The 20221-nt window shown below is 40.2% G+C and overlaps 1 protein-coding gene across 9 annotated transcripts in view; it reads left to right on the top strand.

The window, feature by feature from the left end:
* The window catches only part of AK4 (adenylate kinase 4), an 84145-nt gene extending 64736 nt beyond the window's left edge, over positions 1–19409 (top strand). For all 9 annotated transcript variants that reach the window (XM_054484082.2, XM_063654653.1, XM_054484080.2 and 6 more), the window contains 3 exons: positions 6084–6256; positions 12075–12193; positions 13396–19409. In XM_054484082.2, coding sequence (XP_054340057.1) covers positions 6084–6256; positions 12075–12193; positions 13396–13510 — 407 coding nt within the window. In that variant the 3' untranslated portion in view covers positions 13511–19409. The remainder of the gene's footprint in view (positions 1–6083; positions 6257–12074; positions 12194–13395) is intronic.
* The last annotated feature ends 812 nt before the right edge of the window (positions 19410–20221 follow it).

Below are 20221 nucleotides of genomic sequence, written 5' to 3'. Positions count from 1 at the left end.
TATTTTATTTTCCAACTTTTTATTTTATTTTATTTTATTTTATTTTTTTTGAGACAGGATCTTGGTCTGTCACCTAGGCTGTAGTGCAGTGGCACAATCACAGCTCACTGCAGCCTCAACCTGCTGGGCTTAAGCAATCCTTCTACCTCAGCCTCCCAAGTAGCTGGGACTACAGATGGGCACCACCATGCCCACCTAATTTTTGTACTTTTTGTAGAGATGAGGACTCACTATGTTGCCCAGGCTGGAGGATTCTTTTTTAACAATTACTTTTTATATGCCTGATATAGCAGCATCGTTGCATAGAAAGAGAGAGCACTTTAGCAGAAATCTAAGGACCTGATGTCATATGCATTGTGCTGTTGGCTTTCCCTGAATCCAAGCTTAATTAAACTGAGGCTAATAACTTCTCTGTCCACCTCATAGGGTTAATGAGAAGAGTAAGAGATAAGTAAATTTATAGAAATGCTTTGTGAACAGTTTAGTATATGTGAAGCATAAAGGCTATGTTTGCTGAGTTGCAGATTTGGAAGCCATGTAGTCCAGCTCCTTCCAAGGCATAGTTGTCTTGTCTTTGTGAATGCTTCTAGAAAAGGGCACTCACTACGGAAAATACCACAAAGCTGCCACCTTTCTTGATTTGGATCCTTAGTTACAGTTAACACAGCCTGCACATGCACTAGTTCCTTGGAAGTTATGCCATGTTGCTGCCTCAAGGTACATTTGTACTATCAACAGCTTAAGAGTGAGTCTTTGTGTTGAATTTATCCATCTGTAACCCAAATGAAACCTCACCATGATAAGGTATTGAACCAGATCAGGAAAGTAGATTAAGGAGCTTTACTATTAAAGAGTCAGGTAGGTGATGAAAGGGGCAAACTGAAAACCAATGGAAGGAGGCTAATGAAAGTAGTGGCTGTGTTGTGCCCAGGTTCTGTGCTGTGCTGGGGTTGAGCTCCCTGTGACTAATGACTACCTGTGCTGAGCTGTAACTGCCACGGAGAGCACCAGGGACTCCCCAAGCTCTTAGAAAAAACCCAGAAAAGGAATTAAATGTGGGAAATTAAATGTGGGTGGATGAGGGCCTTTCTTTCCTGCTGCTGCGTTTTTATTGAATTGGGAAATGAGCTGAGCTCTTAGGTGAGCTCTACCAAGAGCAGCAGCGACCGTTTATTAATCAGCACACTCTCCATGTGCCCAGCACTTTGCATCTTACACATTTGACAGGGATTGTCACTTTTAATCCTCAAACTGCCCTGTGCAGTAGGCATTACCCTTTGTCATGGGCTGAGTTGTGGGTGTGTCCTCTGACCCTGAATTCCTGTGTTGAAGCCCTAACTGCCCCCCCCCAGTACCTCAAATTGTGACTATGTTTAGAGAGAAGGTCTGTAAAGAGGTGATTAACTTCAAATGAGGTCATTAGGGTGGGCCCCAATCCAATCTGACTGGTGTCTTTATAAGAAAAGGACATTTGGACACATGGAGTGAAGACCATGTGGAGGCAGCAGGAGAGACAGCCATCTGTGAATCAATTAGAGGCCTCTGAAGGAACAAACCCTGCTGATACCTTGGTCTTGGACTTACAGCCTCCAGGATTGTTTAAGCCACCCAGTCTGTGGCAGCCCTAGCAAAATAATGTGCCCTCGTCTTTGTTGTTGTTGTTTTGTTGTTGTTTGTTTGTTTTGAGATGGAGTCCCTCTCTGTTGCCCAGGCTGGAGTGTAGTGGCACGATCTCGGCTCACTACAACCTCCACCTCCCGGGTTCAACTGATTCTCCTGCCTCAGCCTCCTGAGTAGCTGGGATTACAGGCGTGGGCCACCATGCCTGACTTATTTTTGTATTTTTAGTAGAGATGGGGTTTTGCCATGTTGGCCAGGCTGGTCTTGAACTCCTGACCTCAAGTGATCCACCCGTCTTGGCCTCCCAGAGTGCTAGGATTACAGGCGTGAGCCACTGTGCGCAGCCCCTTGTTTCACATCTGATGAAACTAAGGATCCGAGAGTATATGAAACTTGCCAAAGTTCTCACAGTTACGGCTAGGTAAAGTCCTGGGATTAAATCCAGGTGTGTCTGATTCCAGGTAGAGATAAATCTAGGGATTAAATCCAGGTGTGTCTGTTTCCACAGCGTGTGCTTATACCTAATGTGTTATTGAGTCCTGAGTGTGTCTACCTTAAGGCTGTTTCTCCTCACTTTTGAAATAGTGAGTGGCACCCAGATCTTTGACTTATGTCTGGTTCATTGTTCTTACTAATATACCATGCTTGCCTCCCCTGCCACCACTTTCCTTAGAGGTAAGATACTGGACAAGTACATGAGCGCCTCTGGAGAAGAATGTCACAAACAGGTGACTAAGTTAGGGACTTCGTAAATCTGGAAAGATTTGCATGTGTTTGGGACTTTCCTTCCCAGCTCACTCCTGATGAAGTGAGATAGAGGCGACTTGTTCTTTAAAGTGGTTTGTTACCTGCTTAGAAGTAGAGTTAAGCCTGACAGAAAAATGGGGCAGATGAGTGTTTAGTATCATACTTGCACTGTTGCTGTCACTGAGAAGTTTGGTGGTTCGTCATGAATCGGGGTAAATATTAGAAAATACCCAAGTCCTGCTCTCACTCCTAGATGTTCTACTCTAGGAAGTCTGGGACAGGATCTGAGCATCCATCATCATTGATTTTTTTTCTTTTCTTTCTTTCTTTCTTTTTTTTTTTTGTTTGAGGCGGAGTCTTGCTCTGTCACCAGGCTGGAGTGCAGTGGCACGATCTTGGCTGACTGCAACCTCCGCCTCCCGGGTTTCATTGATTCTCCTGCCTTAGCCTCCTGATTAGCTGGGATTACAGGCGCCTGCCACCATGCCCGGCTAATTTTTATAATTTTAGTAGAGATGGGGTTTCACCAAGTTGGCCAGGATGGTCTTGATCTCTTGATCTCAGGTCATCCACCCGCCTCAGCCTCCCAAAGTGCTGGGATTACAGGCGTGAGCCACCACGTCCGACTCTGATTTTTTCTTTTGAGTCTTCCTTGGTGATTTTGATGTGCTCATCAAATGGAGAACCCTTGAAGTTGTGGAATGGTTTATTTCTATAGTTGTTCCTTCTAAACCAGCTTCAGTTACCTGTTGCTTGTAGTCTAAACCACTGGAATTAATTATCATCTGTGGTCATTAGCAGGTCTGAATGTGAGAGTCCAGTAGGTAGCAGGTGCTGTCCAACATGTTTTTGAAATTTGTCTTGTTGAGTTCAGCCTATTTTGTACACTTTGCATTTTACTCCTCCAGAGGGCTCTAGAGCTCAGCTGAGCAGACTGGCTTGTTACCCTCATTAGACAAAGAAACTAGCCAATAAGATTTGAGCTTTTATTTGTTGGAGGAACTAATGTTATGTTATCTTTTAGAGCTTCCTGTTCTTTTCTTTTCTAGTGCTTCCCCCGCTCCCAGCTCTCAACCTCTATCCGAAGGATATGAAGACTGTTTTCTTGTCAAGGTCACAGTTAGTGATGCTAGAACAACAAGGCAGAGACTGTGGCTAAGATTTCAGGTCTTTAGAAGAGGGATCTCTAAAATTCTTTGTTTACATTTATCAGTGAGAAGGTTGAATTTACATCTTCATTATATGGATAATTATGTATAAATTATTTATTTACCCATGCAATTTCACTAATGTGATTGCGATACTTTTTTTTTTTTTAGACAGTCTTACTCTGTCACCCAGGCTGGAGTGCGGTGGTACAATCTCAGCTCACTGTAACCTCTGCCTCCCAGGTTCAAGCAATTCTCGTACCTCAGCCTCCCTAGTGGCTGGGATTACAGGCATGCGCCACCAGGCCCAGCTAATTTTTGTATTTTTAGTAGACATGGAGTTTTGCCAGGCTGGTCTCGAACTCCTGGCCTCAAGTGATCCACTGGCCTGGGCTTCCCAAAGTGCTGGGATTACAGGCATGAGCCATCATGCCCGACCACTAATACGACATTCTTTTAAAAGAATGAGCCAAGCCCTCCCTGCCTCCCCTTTCCCCAGAGTTCAAATATTTTCTTTCTGTATTTCAATGAAGATAACTTTGGAAGCCACTGCTTTAGAAAATGCTTTTCATTGATGTGGCAGAGGTTTGCGGGGAAAGAGTTTATAGATGATCTTGAGGTTGTTTGGGTTGTAGGTACCTTCTTTTTTCTTTCTTTCTCTTTCTGTCTGTCTCTCTGCCCTCCTTTTCTTTCTTTTCTTCTTCTTTTTTTTTTTTGAGACAGGAGCTCACTGTCTTACTTGATCCCACTGCCTCGGCCTCGGCCTCGGCCTCCTAAAGTGTTGAGATTACAGGCGTGAGTGACTGTGCCTGGCCTTGCAGGTAACTTTTTATTCCAATTGTCATCTTGACATTTTAGTGAAGAGTGGGTTGTCCAGGGAAAGGCAGAACCTGACAGTCATTGAGAGGGGACTTCATGTGGATGGCTCACAGGCAGTAAGGAAGGCTTTGGAGGGAGCATTGGAGAGTTTGCAAGCAATAGGTATCTGAAGCAGTAGCGTGGGTGGATTTTGTCACGTTCAACTCAGTGAGCACTCAGAAATCAGCTTGGCATTCGCACAGACTTAGGGGTTTCAATGTAGTGCTGCACATTCATGTTTGAGCCACCAACTTCCTGCAGTAAGGAAAGGAATTCTTTGAATTGTAAGTGCTACAGGGCCATGAATACCCATTTTTAAGTTGTCATCTTGATACTTCCAATTTTGAAAGGGTAGAGATGGGCTGGTATCCTTATCTGAATGGATTTAAAGTTTCTCTTCTGGATGTTGCATCTTTTATTATACTTCCAGCTCTTCATCCACCTGGTTCTTTAACTAGGATATAAAGACATTTTTTAAAAAGTGAATTAGATCCAGCAAGATTTTTGTCAGAGCAGATAAACTGGAGTGATTTATTTAGGAAAAAGTTACCACTATGTAGCCCCACCAGAGCCAAACCTGGAGTTACATTTAAACAGGTCAATCTCTGAAGAAAAGTGTAATTTGGGGTCATATGACCTAACTCCTGAGGTCATCCAGAGCTTATACTTAAATCAGAAAAGGAAGAGATGCCCATGAGCCCGAATTTTAATTTTGTTATTTCCACACATTTAGAAAAGTAAGAAGAATAAGTTTTGCATTATCCCAATAGATTTAAAAACTCTAGTTCCTTTTAAAATCTTTAAATAGATCTAAAACAATTTAAAATTTCTTCCAGCTTTATCGCGGTGTACTTGACAAGTAAGTGTATATATTTAAGGTGTACAGTGTGATGCTTTGATATATACAGTGTGAAATGATTACCACAGTCAGGTTTAATAATTAACATATCCATCACCTCACATAGGTATGATTTCTTATGTGTGTGGCGAGAATCCTGAAAATCAACTCTGAGCACATTTCAAGTGTACGATACAGTATTTATGATAGTCACCATGCTGTTAATCAGATTGCCTACCTTGGTTAAAGTGCAGACTCAGGTGAAGGTGTGGATGGAGGATCATACTTTAATTGATTTAGACTCTAAAATAAATGCGTATAGTTATTTTTGCTAACCTAAGAACCTACTCATAAACGGCTAGTGTTAAAAGGATGTAAGATATAATGCTTTCCCTTCACTTCTTTAGCAGAAGTGGAAATGGAGGTGATGTAACTTCCCCAAGGTCAAACAGGTAGTTAAGAGCAGAGAAAGGACTAGAGCCAGGACTGGTTTAGTGATTTTTAGTTTAGCAGATTTTAAATTTTTATCATGTGATTCCTTAATCTTTGAGTCTTCCAAATGCAGAAGCTAGGTTATAGAATAGCATATTTTATTTTAATATTACATTTATGGAGATAGATATTCTTGGTTAAAGCTCTTTTTTAAAAAATAATTTCAACTTTTAGATTCAGAGGATACATGTGCAGGTTTGTGACATGGGTTTATTATTCGGTGCTAAGGTTTGGGATGCAAATGATCCCATCACCCAGATAGTGTAAAGCTCCTTTTAGAATGGTGTATGCAGATTTAATTCTGTCATTGAAAATGTTTCAAGAACTAACTCGAATTGGGCAATATCTTGCATTTGATTTGTTTTGTTTTTGGCATTTAGGTTTTCCTAGGACATTAGGACAAGCCGAAGCCCTGGACAAAATCTGTGAAGTGGATCTAGTGATCAGTTTGAATATTCCATTTGAAACACTTAAAGATCGTCTCAGCCGCCGTTGGATTCACCCTCCTAGTGGAAGGGTATATAACCTGGACTTCAATCCACCTCATGTACATGTAAGAATATACAAAGTGCTTTCACAATCTGACAAGAAAAAGACAAACAATTTCCATTGAAGAGTGGAGAAAACGATATGAGTAGACCATTCAAAAAAGAACAAGTCTACATGACCAAAAAACACTTTTTAAATGTTCAAATGTAGTTGTCAGAGAAGGGACATTTAAGTATTTAAATAGGATATCACTTTGGATCCATTGGACTGGCAAAATCAAAATATAAAAATTTTAATTTTATATTTATTACTGATAAATATATGTATACAATGTATATAATTATATATTTATTTTATTTTAAAAAACTAAAAGTCTATTCCTGGTGGGATCTGGGGAAAATAATACTCCCTTTTTTTGTTAGCTAAAGTATTACTTGCCTCTTTTTAAAGCAACATAACAATGTACATTGAGAATTTTAAGTAAATATTTAATTCAGGCTACTTTTAAGAGAATAGCTGTGGAAATGGAAGCATTAGCAGGTTAGGTCATGTATATGTTGATACTTGTTTCAGTGTTGCTGTAGTGTGCAAAAAACAAAACCAAAAAAATCTCAAAAAAATAAATGAATGTTCATCTGTAGTGGAATGGTTAAATACATTGGAGAATATTTACACCATCTTGGAATATAATATAGTCAGTAAAAAGAATGAATTAGCACTACTTAAAATTAATATACTTGATTTTTAGATAAGCTTTAGGTTTACATAAAAATTAAATGGAAAATCCCCTCCCTCACCCTAGCTTCTCCATTATTAGCATTTTGCATTAGTGTGGTACATTTGTTACAGTTAATAAACTAATATAGAAAAGTTATTAACTAAAATTTATAGTTTGCATTGACATTTTCATTTTCTGTTTTATAGTCTATGGATTTTGACAAATGCACAATGACATGACATTTTTCCATCATTACTGCATTATACAGAATAGTTTCATGGTCTTATAATATTTCCTGTGCTCTACCTATTAATTCCTCCCTGATTTTCCCCAAACTTCTGAAAACTACAGATCTTTTTACTGTCCTTGTAGTTTTGCCTTCTATAGAATGTCATATTGTTGGAATCATATAGTATGTCTGCTTGTCAGACTTGGCTCCTTTCACTTAGTGATATGCACTACACATTCTGTGTTTTTGGAGGCTTGGTAGCTCATTTATTTTTGTAAGTGAATAATGTTCCATTGTATGGGTATACCACAGTTTATTCGTTTTGAAGAACATCTTGTTTCCATGTCTTGGCATTTATGAATAAAGCTGCTCCAAATATTCACGTGCAGAGTTTTCTGCAAAATGTAAGTTTTCAACTATTTTGGGTAAAGACCAAGGAGCGTAATTGCTGGATTGTAAGTGTATATTTTAGCTTTGTGAGTAACTGGCAAATTGTCTTCCAAACTGGTTATTTGATTTTGCATTTTCACCAGCAATAAATGTTTCTATTTCTCCGTATCATCACCAGCATTTAGTGTGGTAAGTGTTTTAGATTTCAGCCATTCTACCAGGTGAGCATTATAGTTTTTTGACATGGAGAAATCTTCTGAAAGTGTTTTTCTTTTTTCTTTTCTTTTTTGAGATGGAGTCTCGCTCCATCACCCAGGCTGGAGTGCAGTGGCATGATTTCAGCTCACTGCAACCTCCGCCTCCCGGGTTCAAGTGATTTTTCTGCCTCAGCCTCCTGAGTAGCTGGGGTTACAGGCATGTGCCACCATGCCTGGCTAGTTTCTGTATTTTTAGTAAAGACGGGGTTTCACTATGCTAGCCAGGCTGGTCTCGAACCCCTGACCTCAAGTGATCCACCTGCCTCGGCCTCCCAAAGTGCTGGGATGACAGGTATGAGCCACTGCACATGGCCCTGAAAGTATTTTTCAATGAGAAGTGCAAACAGCAGAATGATCCCATTTTTGTAAAACAGGGACTACACCTCTTTATGTATATCTGTTTGTGTGTGTGAGTGTGTGACCTCTAGCTTTATAAGATCAGGGAGAAAGTCATGAGGGCTGTATCCTGGGCTGGAACTGGATGAGGGAAAGTAATCATAGTTGATGTGCAGAGTGGGTAGTTAAGTGACTAGGGCAGGCTAAATTAATAAAAAGATTACCCTTAAAAAGTTCAAAGTATAACATTGATACAGTTACCTAAATTTAGACATGTGTAAAGGTATATGTGTAAAGATATTTTAACAAATTTTCTTAAAGAATTATTGTTTTTTTGATAAAGAGTATTTGGTTTATGATAAAGACTATCTGATAAAGACAGATTGAGCTGTCTTTATCATATAATAGTGAACTCCAGTTTTGGATGGTTAATAGTATTACTTGTTATTCAAATGTGGAATACATACCTTACTAGGTTAGTCTTTATGGAAACATTACACTTGGTTATGGATGGAGTCAGTAATTACTATAGAAAATTTCTTCAAGGGGCTAAGAATGGCTTCCCAACTCCTGGGTGCCATTGTGTCAGTAAAGTCCCAGTGAGGCTTTTTTACTAAGCACTCCTTTTGAAGTCTTCTTTTTAAAAACGTAAAAGCAGGCCCTGTTGGCCTGGGAGGTCAAGGCTGTAGTGAGCTGTGATTGTGCCACTGCACTTCGGCCTGGGCGACAGAGTAAGACCTGGCCTCCCTCCCACCTCCAAAAAACGTAAAAATTCTGTAATTCTTGTATTAGATCCCTTCCTGATATCTGTCTCGAGAAGCTATGATGGGGGAAAAAATGGGTGGGAGTAAAAAAGGAGTTCTGACAATACAGATGGGAACACTGAAGTCCAACACAGACGCTTTATATTTTGCATTTGTCCAGACCTGCTGACGCAGAGATTCTCATAAAATTTGAAAAGCCTTACCACTGAGTTGCTTTTCAAAGCCTGGGTTTCCCTCAAAGAACATCTGCAATTACCATGCTGCTTTTGAAGACCATAGTGAAAGTGCTAACCTAGACCAACTCTACCAGCTGTGGGGAAGTGGCTATGTTGTCTGGGATATATACCCTGGGGTTCGTCATCTCATGCCAGGAAAATTTAGGACACGGATGCAAGGAGTTTAGGAGCGGAGGTTTAATAGGCAGAAGAGAAGAGAAAGAGAAACAGCCCTCTCTATAGAGATAGAGGGGGGTCCAAGTGGAAAAGACCAGCTGGTGGTGGATGCCCTGGATTTTATAGTCCAGGGTGAAGAGATGGTGTCTGATTTACATAGGGCTCACAGATTGTTTGGATCAGGCATGACGTTTACATAGTGCTGGGGAAAGGCTGGTAGCCCCAACCTAACCTCATTATACAAATGAACTCTCCCTGCCCCGCTTCTTATTGTACACGTGGCTGACAAAGAGAAGGGAAGATGGAGCCGCCATCTTGAACATGTCTAGTCCCTAGTTCCAGCCAGCATTCCCCCGTGCAAGCTCCCAGCTTGCTTGTCTATGTCTGCAGCTTGACTTTACAGGCTGCTCTTTGTTAGAAAATGATTTGGGGCTGCTTTTCATTAAAGAGAAAAGCCTTACTGAGGACTCCCATGCCCTTATACCATCTGCCTAAGTGATTTCTTCTTAACTCCGATGTCAGTGGTGGCTGGATTCCCTGGGAAGGAGGGACGCTGTTGCTGTAGCATCATTCTGCTTTCTGGAAACAGGGTTGTATTTGCTGATGCTCTGAAATTCTGGAAATGACTTTCTGAGCCTTGTGGCTGTAAGTAAAATAAAGAAGGTGGCAATAGAGGTAATATGTAGCCTTCTCCCATCCCCATCTCTCTTATCATGTTGGGTTAACAACCACGGAATACACATGTGATAATTACATGGCTCACTCATAAATCATAAGAATAAGTCATATACCCGAGGCCCTGAGCTGTAATGGAATTTTAGTGCGTTTCAAATTTATAGCCAGTTTCTGATTATCCAGTTGAGTTGCCTGTGCCTCTCAGTTCTGTTCTGGCCTACCTTTTGACAGGTTTATTTCTTGTGACTGTCTCCCCTGATGAGTAATAGTCATGGACGTGGGAGGCAAAATTCAAAACGTGTCCATTTTGCAATTTTAAGGAGGCATGATTCCTGGGGAGATTAAAACAAGTTGAAAATCAAGGTTTTTTGTGTTTTTTTAAATTTTTTCAGTTCTCAGAATGTTTGTCCCTGATTGTCATGGGTAATTTAATAATTCCTATTTTAATACACCTTTAAATATGTCGTTTTTTAAATATTCTAATTCATGCCTTCTATTTCTCTTTTCCTTAATTTTAGTGGTTAAGAGTTTCACTAAAATAAATGTTATTTTTTATTTTTTATTATTTTTATTTAAAAAATTTTTTTTGAGACAGTGTCTCACTCTGTCACCCAGGCTGGAGTGCAGTGACATGATTTCACTGCAACCTCCGCCCCTGGGTTCAAGTGATTCTCCTGCCTTAGACTCTCGAGTAGTTGAGAATACAGGTACCCGCCACCACACCCGACTAATTTTTGTATTTTTAGTAGAGACAGGGTTTTGCCATGTTGGCCAGGCTGGTCTCATACTCCTGACCTTAAGTGATCCTCCCGCCTTGGCCTCCCAAAGTGCTGAGATTATAGGCGTGAGCCACTGCGCCCCAACCAACTGATAAATATTACATATGATGAGAGTGGGGGCTTGTTGCCTTTTTCCCCAAACTTATAGTAAGTGTATTCAATATTTAACCCTATATATGATATCAGCTATAACTTTATTATAATGTCCTTCATGAGATTTTTGGGAGAGAATAGAAAGCTAGCAAAATAATTAGACAAACATACTGCAGAAAATCATATACATTTTCAAATCAAATACATAAAACCAGCCAGGCGCAGTGGCTTATGCCTGTAATACCAGCACTTTGAGAGGCCGAGGCGGGTGGATCACCTCAGGTCAGGAGTTCGAGACCAGCCTGACCAACATGGTGAAACACCATCTCTACTAAAAATACAAAAATTAGCTGGGCATGGTGGCAGGCACCTGTAATCCCACCTGTTCGTCTGAGGCAGGAGAATCACTTGAACCCGGGAGGCGGAGGTTGCAGTGAGCCGAGATCGAGCCATTGCACTCCAGCCTGGGCAACAAAGTGAGACTCCGTCTTAAAATAAATAAATAAATAAAATAAAACCTGTATTAATCAGAACTAGCAGTTAAGGTATATTTATTGTTTTACATTGAGAAAGAAGCAACACATAAGAAAAGCTAAAATAAAGGATTTAACAAATCCAACACCAGCTTCCCTTTTGAGTAATATAATTTAGGTGACGACACAGTCACTTCAGTTTTTTTTCCCTTCTGTATGTTCCTACAATGTATGTCATTATTTGATCTAGTAAAATAACCTGAATAAGAGAAATTTCATAGAAGCTCCAGGATAGAATTGGAAAGCTGGCAGAGATGGTACTGAACTGTATTCTCCTAGATTAGTATTTTTCCTAAGTAAGCCAAGTTGTTTTTTTGAGATTTTGTTTTCCACATTAAGAACTCAGGCTTTATTTTAGAAGACAAGGTAGTTTTAGGGATATTTAGAGACCAAGATGACAAGGTTTGTTGTTGGGAGAGGTTGCATGGAATTTTAGGCTGAATGGAAAGTACCATTTATCAACAGCACTGGAACATGTTTGAAAAGATCTGAACTGTTAATAAAGATTTAATGTCAGCTCCCAGGAAATAAGGTTAACATACTGTTAAGTGTGCTATTTCTTTTTCTACTACTCTTAAAATTACCACTGTCACCAAGGCCTAATTCATCATGTGGTAGGAGTTAAAGGTGAATACATGGTTTTGCACAGAAAAGTTTTTAACCTATGAAATGGCCCAACTGTTGTCTATATTAATTGGTTTATTTGGTATTTGTAGGGTATTGATGACGTCACTGGTGAACCATTAGTCCAGCAGGAGGATGATAAACCCGAAGCAGTTGCTGCCAGGCTAAGACAGTACAAAGATGTGGCAAAGCCAGTCATTGAATTATACAAGTGAGTGTGCTTCAATATTTTCATGACAAAGGACAGACTGGAAAGGTGTGGAGCCTGCTGGGAAGAACACGGGGCTGAGGCAGAGTAGTGTTTCTTTAAGACAGATAAACACTAGTGATCCAAAACCTTCCCAGAAGTCAGATGAAATGCTGGAGCTGTACGTGAAAGATAAGGTTCAATACTTTTATCCTGAAACTGTTAGAACATGAGGACCCAAACCTGATCATCTCTGTCTGTTCTGGATGTAAAACAACATTGAGATTTATTTTCATTTTCTTAAAAATTTAAGTGACTGAGATAGTGGTCCCACATATGTTGATACTCCCACATACAAATATCTGGTTTGGATAGAAGATTAGAAGAGACTTTTGGTGTGTCCCTTCTTGAAGTGTCTGTAAGGAGTTTAACAAAAAAAGGCTAAAACCATAAACCAGAGTTAAAAATTCAGATGGCTGCAGGGGCTAGGGCAGGTATTGGAAATGAGTCTCAAACATGGTGGGGGATGTGTCAAGCTAGACAGTTGAGTGACAGTTGAACTGGACAGGTCTTGGGCTGCTCCAGCCAGTTATCATTCTAGGGCACACAGGCCAATGATTCCCATTTTTCAGGAATAGCAGAAATCTGGTTTTCTGTGTGTGTGTGTGAGGGGGAATCTCGGTTTTCATATTGGTAACATATTTAAATTTTTTAAATAACATGCAAGTCAAACAAAACTTTATGCTGAGTGCATTCAAAACAGCAGTTTATACTCTGTCACAATCACTTTCTGGCCTTGTAGTCCCCCCAAAATTTAGCAAACCTTAAGATCAGAGTTTTATGATCATATTATTATGATACATCAATTATGTGTTCCATGATTGATTAAGTAATAAAGGTTTTAGTAAAGCTTTTCAGTGGTTCCCTTTTGAAAATTATATATTGGGGCACGTTTGGAATGGCCCCTATAATGCTATTCTTTGATATGTTTTAAAGGGGAGAAAAAAGGTGGCATCATGACAAGCATACCAGAATTGCAAAAGCTATGACCTTATTTAGGTACACCCAGCGGAGATGTTGATACCTTTGAAAGGGGCTCTTTTAGCACTTAGTGTGGTATATGATATAGACCATGAGATCATGCTTGTTTTATATCTAGGATCTTCTTCACTAATATGTGGAAAAGAAACTTAAAAAGCCATTGTATGTTGGACTTTGTATTTCAGGAGTCGAGGAGTGCTCCACCAATTTTCCGGAACGGAGACGAACAAAATCTGGCCCTACGTTTACACACTTTTCTCGAACAAGATCACACCTATTCAGTCCAAAGAAGCATATTGACCCTGCCCAATGGAAGAACCAGGAAGATGTGGTCATTCATTCAATAGTGTGTGTAGTATCGGTGCTGTGTCCAAATTAGAAGCTAGCTGAGGTAGCTTGCAGCATCTTTTCTAGTTGAAATGGTGAACTGATAGGAAAACAAATGAGTAGAAAGAGTTCACGAAGAGGCCCTCCTCTGCCTTTCAAAAGGGTGGTCACCTACACATGTTTAAGGTGTCTCTGCACATGTCTCAAGCCCATCACAAGAAAGCAAGTGCAGTGTGGATTTCAAATGGTGTGTAACTTCAGCTCCAGCTGGTTTTTGACAGCTGTTGCTGTGGTAATATTTTTTACACGTGATGGTGATAATCTCTGGGTCTCCCCATCCCCGCAAAGGCTGTTGAACCACAGCACCAGGAAGCCTGAGAATGAATCCTGAGGGCTCTAGCCCAGGCTTTGTCCCAGGCTTTCTGGTGTGTGCCCTCCTGGTAACAGTGAAATTGAAGCTACTTACTCACAGTGGTTGTTTCTCTGGAGTGACTGTGTCCACAGTTCATTTTTTTCCAGTAGGAATAACTCCTTTTCTACATCCACACTCCATAGAGTCTCTCCTTTTCAACATCCTGGGATGAAAGAATTTGGCTTCTTTTTTTTTTGGACATCTGTTTTCACTCTTAGGCTGTTAAACAATAGTTATTGCTCTTATCCCTCTCAGATTCTAAGTACTGAGAGCGATGGGGCTGTATTGAATCTCTGTATGCACTGAGAACTGAGCTATGAAGAGGATCTTATTAAACTGCTGGTCTGACTCTATGGATTGACACTGTTCCTTTCTTTTATTGTGGGAAAAAAAACCCCTAAAAGTCTTGGGAACCCCCTAAAGTCTTTTGGGAATCCCCAAAAAGCATGGAAAGTTAAGTATTTAGCTACATAAATGTTGTAAGATCATATCTTATGTATAGGAGTAATAAGACCATTTGGAATTACTGGACTAATCGAATAGTTAAGGTTTCTATTCAGGACAATAAAATGTATTTTGAAAGTGCTGCTAACTATTGATGCTGACGGTGTTTCACTCCTGTGAGTGACCCAAACATATTATAAATATGTGGTAAAGGGAATAGAGCCTGTGGGGTTGAGCAGAATGTTGTACTAGCTGTACCTGGACTGAGTATAACAGCTTTATGATTATGAGAAAACAAAATCTTTATTTTTTTTTCCTGTTCCAAAGATTCATCCTATGGGGTGGCCATAAAGTCTAGAATTAGATACTAATATTTTGTCATTCATTATAACATATTAGTAAACCATTTGTTAAAAGATTTGCCTGGTTTCCAGACTTGGTGGCCACCTTGAATAATTCTTGCTGTCTTCTGGGAAAGATGATGAAATTTATTCCTGCTGCCTTAAAAATATGTATCCCTTCTTCACGCATCATGACTGTCCCCAGCGAGTGTCCTTTACTATTCTTGGGAGTGACTCCTGTCTAACTTTTCATACTGGTGAGAAGAAAAGAAGTCATGATTTCTGAAGATGTCCCAGTGAATCCTCTGTCAATTCACTGCCATATGTAATCTATATGATAACGAATGCATCTTCCTTCTAAGTACTGCCCAAACTCTTGCTAGCTCCTCTCCCATTGTCCCTTCATGTGAATATTTCTTGGCTACCTTAGTGGAAATATAGACCAGTCTCCTCCCCATCCATCCTCTCAAACATAATAAGATTGTTTACTTTTTAGATTTATGCAGTGAAAATGCCCAGTCAGGTCTATGAATCGTCAGTGCATTATATTGACTCTGAGCACTTTAGAATTTAGAGTTGCAATTGAATGCCAGCTGTGGAGATGGGGTGCATATCAGATATATAGATAAAGCTCAGGTTTGCTAGGGAACCAGGTATAGAGAAAAATAAGTCTGATATGAGGAAAATTGCACAATTTAGAGTAGTTATGCCATAGAGAAAATTTCTACAAACTAGGAAACAGAGAGAGTTACTCTATAGAATACTCAAAAGAGGAAAATCTGTGCTTTTTTGGAAACAGGAATATCTTCCAACTTCTTTCTTCACTTCCCTTTGTGTTTAGCTGACCCTCCAATGTGATCATTGCCTTTGGAGTTTGGGAGAAGTACGGAAAGTGGCCTGATCCCTACTTCCATACTTCACTCCTCCATCCATCCTTCCCTCCCTCTTCCCCTCCAGCTAAATGGACAATTCTAGCCAACACTGAGTCACTCAGTAAGTCTCAACAGTGGGTGTGTTTGCTGAGATTGTCCAGCAGTTGAGCAGTTTGGTCTCACCTCCCTCGCTAGTTGAGACCAAAAAGAGACAAATAACTTTTTCATGGTCTTTGAAACATAATGCTTATTTCGTGGTCAATCTATTTCTTGTTTTCTTCAACAAACTCACTAGTTTTCCCTTAAATGATTTTGTAAAAATTAAAGTTATCTTGAAAATGTTATGACAAAAGTAAAATTAAAGGGACATCTTTTCTTGTTTTTGTTTTTTTTTTCCTATTGCCACACATGACCGTTCCTTCACCTTTAAGCAAAGAGAGTGGTTCAGATGGTTTCTAAGATGCCAACCTGACCTCGCATTCTGTCATTCTACCCAGCTCTTAATTCAGTTTGCTTCCATTATCCTAACAGGCTTCTTTCTTACTTAGAACTTGGAAAGGCTGCTATATTTAATACCCTCCAACACTAACGCAGACTTAAGATAGGTACTGTTTATTGAAAACCTACTGAGTGAAATGTGTGGTTTTAGGACCTTCGTAAACATCTCATTTTATCTTTCTAGCATCCTATGAAACAGCTATGATTTCACGTTGATAAACAAAGAAGACAAGGGTGCCAGGGATGTGAAGCGTCTTGCCCAGGCTTCTGCTGCTGGTGACCAGTGTAGCCAGGACTCCAGCCCAGGTTTTCCTGACTCAGAAGACTGAGCTTGTTCCTAGATATTATTAATAGCTACTTGTGTCCAAGCAACCAAGGGCCTTGAGTCTGCTTGGTTCTGCTTACGGCCTCACATCAAGAATAATGGAGCTAGTCCATGTCTGTAGTCCCAATGCTTTGGGAAGCCATGATGGGAAGATTGTCGGAGGCCAAAAGTTCAAGACCAGGCTGGGCAATATCACAAGACTCCATCTCTACAGAAAAATTAAAAATTAGCCAGTCATGGTGGTGTACACTTATGGTCCTAGTTACTCAGGAGACTGAGGCAAGAGGATTGCTTGATCCTAGGAATTTGAGGCTGCAGTGAGCTATGATTGCACCTCTGCACCCAAGCCTGGGCGACACAGCGAGACCCTCTCTCAAAAAAAAAAAAAAATAGAGCTCACCAAAGTGATGTTCACCTTTTTAATGACATTCCTTTTTCTTTGCTTAAGAAAAGAAAGCTGCTAGATGAGTCTTAGTTTTCCTGCATAAGACCTTTATGAATAGAATAAAAGACTGTCAAAGTAGGCTGGGCTCGGGCCCAGGCTAATCTATGAAGGAAGCAAGCTCGTGTTCCTTACCTATCCTTTCGGTGTCCATTGGGTTGTGCCCCTGAAGTGGCCTTTACCCTTGAGCCATCCCCAGCCATGGTGCTCACACATAGGCTTTTGAGCTCCTTGGAGCTATCCAGATCCTGCTCACTTTTCCTTCCTGAGAGCAAATCACCCCCTCACTCCCACTCTAAACAAGGCCTTGATGATAAACTCATCCTTCTTAAAATGCTGGCAGGTAAACAAGCGATGGTGAAGCATTGAACACAGGTTAACTCCCGACTTTTGTACCATTGTCTCTCTGTTCCATTACACATTAACATGACTCTGAATGCAAAATCCAAACCTTTGCCCACCATCTGCTTGTCGTGCAACAGTTGAGGCAGTAACCGGGGGAGATTCACTTCCTGTCTTGTCCTTCCCCAGGGATCACCCCCCTGCTGCCCTCCAGCAGCCAAGCTCAGATGAGCTCCATTGTTACCCTAGCTGTGCCCGTCTCTTTGGTGGGGAAGGAGAAAGGTAAGGATAGCCATCAGTGAGGAAGGATTCTTGGAGCGAGGAGCCACTGTGGTTTTTCCTGCTATTTAAGATGTTGAGACCGGATAACTTTAGAAAGATGCCTGCACAAACCCATAAATAGTGCTTTTATAAAGTTTAGTTCACTGGAACCTGAGTTCAGTATTTCACATTAGCTTTTTGTCCAAAGAGTTGAAGCCTGCTGGAGGTCTTTGCTCAAATAATAAATACCGCGTATTTCCAAATGTGTTCAGGTATAGGCACTAGGTACTGTCTGTTTACTCCATGTTAGACACATTACATGCATTGGCTAATCCTCATCAATTACCTATGTAATAATCTAAACTTGCCTCCTTGTATTATAAATGGAAATAATCCTGTTTATTTAAATGGGTTTTCATGTACCTATAGGTATTAGGAAATTCAAAGGGCCTTTTTTATACCTTTCCCTAGTTTGAGCTCCCCGTTCTCTTTAACAGATAAAACAACCTATTTGCTTCAGCCTGGAATCTGTTTTTGGTGCTTTGGTGCAGAGACAGGAAACAGGCACTCAGAGTCACACTGGTAGTTGCACACTGTATCTGCAGAGGGCGTGTCTCATCTGTACTCTGCTGGGTTACAGGATTTCAGGAGGTATTTGTGTCCACCTGAGAATTCTGTTTATTACCTTTCATTTAACAGACAATGTCCTTTCTGCAGTTGATTTTGCTAGAGAGGCAATTCATAAGGTGAGGTCCTGTTCATAGTATGACTTGCTTTCTCACTGTCTCCTTCAATTTTTAGTAACTCCTGGTCTATTTGGTGTCTTTAAAAAAAAATAACCTGGTAATGGAGACTTCTTTTAATATGGAAATGTGGTCTGGTAGTAAGTTATTTCTTTCCACATGTAATTGACCCAATCTGGTTTCCAAATGAGAAGTGTGCAGGCCCCAGAGGTTGAGAAGCCATATTTCAACTGTGAAAAAAATCTGCTTCCTGCATCTGTTGAAATATAGTTGTTCATACTTGCCATCCCTTATCTTTCTTGTAACAATTTGCACAGTTCTTGCCAGAATAAATGCCATTATCTGTATGCTTCAGGGAGTTCCCCAATTTGATCATTTTGTGTGTGTGTGTGTATGTGTGTGTGAGAGAGAGAGAGAGAGAGATACACCGCAGTAAAACATTTCTAAAGGATGATAGCTCTTGTATGGCATAGATATGAATTCCTTCCTCTGGTAATAATTAGGTTATTCCCAGAAGCACAGTGTCATTCTTTAAATAAAAGCTTTCCTGTTTAAAGCTTTTCAAAGGAGCAGACCACCTTGAAGATTCCCCCTAGGGTTGCTATGTGTCTAATTCATTTTATAAAATTATTCTTGTCTTCATTTTAAAGCTTTGGCTATATAGTCAGAAATGTCCCAAATAACAAACTATTTTGTATTTAATTTAGAGAAGACTAAAGGCAAGAAAAATGAAAACTCAGTCTTTATGTAAGCTCCAAGGATATTAGGGCTTAGAGGGCTTTTCTAGTTTTATGAGAATTTGTACTACTGATTTTTATATATTCCTGTTTTCGAGATGAACAGATCTCTGGGGAAATTGTTGAGTTACAATGGCATTTCACTGTGATCCCTCTCAAGCTTAGACCAGTTCTAGAACCCAGTGACGACCTGTCTCTTTGGTTTACTGTCCTGTGAAATGTCAGCTCAAGTTTCCCAGAAGTCGTGTGTTTATGATGAGTCAGAGTGCTTTTCCTCGGTGGGACAGTTGCTGGCCCTCTTAATTTTGGTGTATGTGCTTCAAAGTATCTAAGCCTCCAGTCTGATCTGTATATGCTATCCTAACTGTTAATTGTATTATTGATTATGTTGATTATCTTGCTTGAAGGTTCATACTTTTCAATTTGATAGAAATAAAGTTTTTTTCTGCTTATAACTAGCGAATTCATTTAATGTTTGTTTAGCGTTTTATACTTGATAATATAAAGTTTCACAAATACTTTCATTGATGCCTCTCTGCAACCACTACATTACCAACAATGTTGTCTCCAATTTGCAGAAAAGCAAGATCTTGAACCAAGAATTATTATCCCCAGTCCTGTTTTCTTTTCTGCTACACCATATTGCCTTATTCGTACACCCTTAAATTCCTTATTTGTCCAGCACTTTATTGTTTACAATTTTAATGTACATTCTTTGTTTTTTTTTCCCTAACCACTAGACAACCAGGGATTTTTCTTTTTCTTGAAACAGATAATGTGAGCAGATTCTCTCCCTGTTTTACACATTAGGAAACTAGATCAGATTATACGACTCTTAAGGTTGTAGCATCTGGGATTACTCAGCAGAAGCAGAAACTATAGCAGGTCTATCACATGGGAGCTAGAACCACAAAGAAAATAGAGCTGCTGTAGGAGAAGCTCCCTGAGATAGTGAGGGATGGGGAAAAATACTCTGGCATTTCCCAGCCTCACACTCTCCTATCTCTGGGGCAGCTACCCTTAGCTGAACCCAGCCAGAAGCCAGCTGACAAAGGAGCCTGAGAAACATGTTCTAAAGGCTTGTCCATGCTGCTGAAAAGGCAGAGGAAAGGGGAACTGAAGAGGATGGCAATGTGGTAGATTGTATTAAATTTAATGACATCCAACCAGTCCCCTCCTTTTTTTTTTTTTTTTAATTTGAGACAGGGTCTTGCTTTGTCACCCAGGCTGGAGTGCAGTGATGCAATCATGGCTCACTGTGCAGCCT

Source organism: Pongo pygmaeus, chromosome 1 (assembly GCF_028885625.2).
Source record: "Pongo pygmaeus isolate AG05252 chromosome 1, NHGRI_mPonPyg2-v2.0_pri, whole genome shotgun sequence".
Lineage (NCBI taxonomy): Eukaryota > Metazoa > Chordata > Mammalia > Primates > Hominidae > Pongo > Pongo pygmaeus.
Note: the sequence above shows the minus strand (reverse complement) of the source record. Positions and strands in the feature narration are given on the sequence as shown.